The following is a 5,213-nucleotide window of genomic DNA, read 5'->3' as shown; positions in this document are numbered from 1 at the left end:
ATATATACACACACACATATATATATGTATATGCGTATATATGCTTTTCTTGTGAATGTAAATGTTAATTCATGTGTTTATTTATATCTTAATTCATCTACGTATTATGTGTTTTGATACCTTTTTGTTCGGACATATACGTGATTATCTCTTTATTGCTTGTTGGCGATGTCTTTGATCTGTTGTCAGAGGTAAGTTCAAACCTACGCATGAATTTGTAGTTTTATATTTCATTAAAATTTTAGGAATAAAGTATGTGTGCGTAGACTGGCAATCATGTATTGTTTTTTTCTTCTATGCTGGGTATGTATGGTTGTATCGGTGTGTTGGTTACCAATATGTTTTGATTACAACTTTTAACATGTATGTGCATGGAATCACCTTGGCTCAGGCAATGCTGTGTATCGTATTTACACCGAATACTATGTACACCCCTATAATTAGGATAGACTATGTTCATAATCGGGTGCATAACGCGTGTCGTATTTAAACCGAATACTATGTATACCCTTATAATTAGGATGGACTGTGTTCAAAATCGGGTGCATAGCATATCAAATTCTTTTCTTCCCAAAATACCTTTACTTTTGCTGTAGAGTAGTATCGTATGTTCAAACCATGTACATTCATTATATTAACTGTGCATTGATATTTATCAGCCTCCCTTTCGAGTATCCGAGTGTACCAGTCACTCGCCGTCTATTCACAAACTTTCGTTATAAGGAGAATCGAAATCACCTGAATTACCACCGCTGCTCCTGTTTTAACATTCGTTTTACGCATTATTAGAATTTAAAATATTCCTTCGTGTAAGGGTCGTATCCACTCTAGCTCCATAAATTTTGTGAGTTCATCGGCATTCCTCACTCGCGTACTACCTATTTTGGGATCTGCTTCTATTACAACTTGATATTGCTACACTCTCGAATTGCCCAAATATATTCTTGTATCAGGATATAAACTTTCATTTGTACGCATAATTACATCACTCGCTCTGAACTGCTAAATAATGCTCTGCCTATTTTATAGCCTACTTCCATTACAATCTATTATTACACCGCTCGAATTGCCCAAATACATTCTTGTATCAGGATATAAACTTTCATTTGAACTCGTATTTACATCCCTCTCTCTGAACTGCCAAATAATAATCTGCCTGTTTTAAATTCTACTTCCATTTCAATCTAATATTACAACACTCACTCAAACTGCCCAAAGATATTCTCGTATCAGGGTATAAACTTCCATTTGAACGCATAATTACATCACCAGCTCTGAACTGTCAATTATACTCTGCCATATTAAAAGCTACTTCCATAACAATCTAATATTACAACACTCACTCAAACTGCCCTAAGGTATACTTGTAACAGGGTATAAACTTCTATTTGAACGCATAATTACATCACCCGCTCTGAATTGCCAAACTGTACTACTTGGTTACAGGATCTGCTTCGAGCGTTGAATGCGGCGATACCTCAGATCAATGATGAGATCCTGCCAGATAGAATGACACTCTCACTCGCGTGCTGTAGGAAGCGATTCTCGAAGGTATGCCTTCTTTGCAAGGAAACGGTGCACATATACAATGCTATTGCGCTTGAGCTACATGTAAGATATATATACACATACCACATCAGCTATATATATATATACATACCACATCTATTGATTATAGTCTGTGCACATACACACACATCTATTGAATAAACGGAATGTATTGTTTTTGCACATGTACACTATAACTATTGGGTCGGTTGTTTTTCTAGCCGCTGTTGTTATACGTCAGTATTTATATCTATTTATCGAATACGTATCGAATACGTCGTGTTTGTGGCGTGTACACGAGCACCACAGATATGATGAAGCCTACAGTTCAGTCAGGCGCGGCGGCATTTATGTAACAACAACTGTTGGCCCCAGTGCACTACATATACAAGCAATAGCTCTATATATCGGCCTATGCACTCTACACGCACTATACAGCTCGGTCGTATGTGTACACAGTAGTTCGTATGCCGCATTTCGCATGCAGGCGTGTACCCAGGATACAACACAAACCAGGTTTAAACTCCACGTCCGCTACTAACCGTATTAACCATCCTCTCTCCGTACAGGGTTCAATACTTAAGATAGCGCTATGGGTAGCGCCGAGAGCGCTGAGCGAGAGCGATATGCCCGTCTTCAACATACGAAGCCAAGGAGCCTCGGCCTCACAGACCAGTCAGAACCCTAACCACAGCACCACCTGGAGTATGAACGCCAGCGGAAGTATTACGGGCAGCCACACTTCGCGTACATCAGCCCAGATTGCTGCACAGCAACAACAACAACAACAACAACAGCAACAACAACAACAACAACAACAGCAACAACAACAACAACAACACCAACGGCAAATGGGAGAGATCAATGCACAAAGCGGGTCAATGACGCTCGCGAGCAATACCCTGTCACCGGCCAGTCAGAAGAAGAAGGTCGACGACTATCTGAATTCCAACTCCCAGGGCGGCGTGTATGCGAATGTGGAGCCGGGGGGGTTTGGGTCTGGGGGGGGGGGGCGATATATACGCCAATGTGACACACGCGGCTGTGCCGACGAATAATAGGAACAGTTATACCGGGCCAAGCTCAAGTACCAACAGCAGTCTGAACGGGAGCCGAACCATCAAACACACCACATCGATGGCGTCGCTGAGTTCGCAAGCGAGAAGCGGGAGTGGTGTTCTGACTAAACACAACACCGTGGGATCTACGGGTACGGGGATGGGCGAAGGAGAGTATCTGAACTCAGACCAAATCCGAGCGCTAGAACAAGACGCGCATGCGCACACGCACACGCACACGCGTAAGAAGTCGCGTGAACTGACCAACGAAATCACAGACCTGCGCACACAGCTGGCGAATAGGCCCAAGGTACCGTCACGGGAGAATGTGGTAGGGGAGATGCTACGGATACCCAAGACGCTTGTGTTGGCCAATGCACGTGAGTGTAGCGCGTTCCATGACTTCTCACATATCGCAGACCATGGCGAGCGGAGGAAGGTCATTGGGGCGATCATGCAGACGTCGCCGTCGGGGAGTTGGTTGCTGCGGTATAATAGGGAGAAGGGCGTGTTCGTCATCACCGTAAAGTATGAACAAAAGTAAGTGCCGGGGTGTGTGCGTGAATGGAAGGGGTGTGTCTAATCTGCGAGTGTGGTATACGAGTGGGTGGGTCTGTATGTTGTCCACGACGGCAAGAGTGTATGTATGCCTGTCCCAAGTGCTAGCTGTATAGGATGGTTGTATCCTATTGCGGCGTAAGTATGTACCAAAACACCCACCTTCAAGATAGTCTAGTACATAAACTAGAGTGCTCGATGCATAATATGGAGTACCCTGAATGTACTGTTGTTAAATTGGCTGCGGTGCTCCGCTCGTCGTGGCGAGGCTCTTCTGTGGGGTGGTATGTATCTCTATCCTATCGTTTTGTAGTATGAGTAATCATTTTCTTTTTTTCCATTCCAAGCGTTCTGTTTTTATATCTATGACATTTTAAGGCAGAGCAACGATCCTTTCATCTACATACTTTCATATATAATAATATAGCTGAGTGTTTAATGTATACACATCCCACTTCACGATCCTTTCATCTACATATTCATATATAGTAATATAGCTGAGCTTTTAATGTATACACATCCCACTTCACGATCCTTTCATCTACATACTTTCGTATATAATAATATAGCTGAGCTTCTAATGTATACATATCCCACTTCACGATCCTTTCATCTACATACTTTCATATATAATAATATGGCTGAGCTTTGTATACACATCCCACTTCACGTTATCTACTTACTTTCATATATATTAATATAGCTGAGCTTTTAATGTATACACATCCCACTTCACGATCCTTTCATCTACATACTTTCATATATAATATATAGCTGAGCTTTTAATGTATACACATCCCACTTCACGATCCTTTCATCTACATACTTTCATATATAATAATATGGCTGAGCTTTGTATACACATCCCACTTCACGATCCTTTCATCTACATACTTTCGTATATAATAATATAGCTGAGCTTCTAATGTATACATATCCCACTTCACGATCCTTTCATCTACATACTTTCATATATAATAATATAGCTGAGCTTTGTATACACATCCCACTTCACGATTCTTTTATCTACTTACTTTCATATATATTAATATAGCTGAGCTTTTAATGTATACACATCCCACTTCACGATCCTTTCATCTACATACTTTCATATATAATAATATAGCTCAGCTTTCAATTTATACACGTCGTGAAGATACTTTCTTGTTTGAAATAGCTGAGCTTTTAATGTATACACATCCCACTTCACGATCGTGTCGTCCCTTTGTCTATATATCTCCTCCTTTGTCGATCGGTGATTCCGATACGTCTTTCCTTCTTGTACACCTCTCCAGGACATACCATTTCCCCATGCACAAACCCGACACCAGCGACGGCAGCGTCAAGTACGCCCTAGCCGAGGGCGAGCCCCACCATGACGATCCCAGCACACTACTCAGTTACTACATCACACACAGTCTGCCCTTAAATGTGGACACCTGCCTGCTACATGCTGTATTACGGCAAGACTTAGAGGACGAAGAGATGAGCTCGAGCGACTATGCCAATATCCGGAGCTTGCCGAAAACATCCAGTAGACCCAATGTCCCGGAAAGGGGTGCACCGGTCCCAAAAGCCAAGCCCAGGGTGCCGATTGTGGATAGGTAAAGTGGTGCGATCTGACATCGGTGGTTTAAAGTAAATACTAGCCAAGGTAAATGAGTACATGTTCGCCTTTATCTAGCGATTGGCCGGGATTGAGTTGTTCCATTTTATTGGGAGAAAATAATAATATAAAACTTCGATGATCTGAGTACAATGTGAGGTAAAGTGAATTTGGTAAGCTTTTTTTGATAATAGATCATCGCGAGTCTTTATCAGGGCGTAGCACTTGCACAAGACTATATATGTCTAGTCTTTATCAGGGTGTAGCAATTGGATAAGACTATCTATGTCTAGTCTTTATCAGGGTGTAGCACTTGCACAAGACTATCTATGTCGAGTCTTTATCAGGGTGTAGTAATTGGACAAGACTATCTATGTCGAGTCTTTATCAGGGTGTAGTTATTGGATAAGACTATCTATGTCTAGTCTTTATCAGGGTGTAGT

The 5,213-nt window shown here is 41.8% G+C and overlaps 1 protein-coding gene across 1 annotated transcript; it reads left to right on the top strand.

The window, feature by feature from the left end:
* Positions 1-2,521: 2,521 nt before the first annotated feature.
* On the top strand, positions 2,522-4,922 carry SARC_08616 (hypothetical protein; the record flags this gene model as incomplete). Its single annotated transcript, XM_014297397.1, has 2 exons — positions 2,522-3,146; positions 4,460-4,922. Coding segments are annotated over 2 exons (938 nt in total), but the record flags the coding sequence as incomplete, so codon positions are not given.
* Positions 4,923-5,213: the final 291 nt, after the last annotated feature.

Source organism: Sphaeroforma arctica (assembly GCF_001186125.1).
Source record: "Sphaeroforma arctica JP610 unplaced genomic scaffold supercont1.791, whole genome shotgun sequence".
Classification (NCBI taxonomy): Eukaryota; class Ichthyosporea; order Ichthyophonida; genus Sphaeroforma; species Sphaeroforma arctica.
Note: the sequence above shows the minus strand (reverse complement) of the source record. Positions and strands in the feature narration are given on the sequence as shown.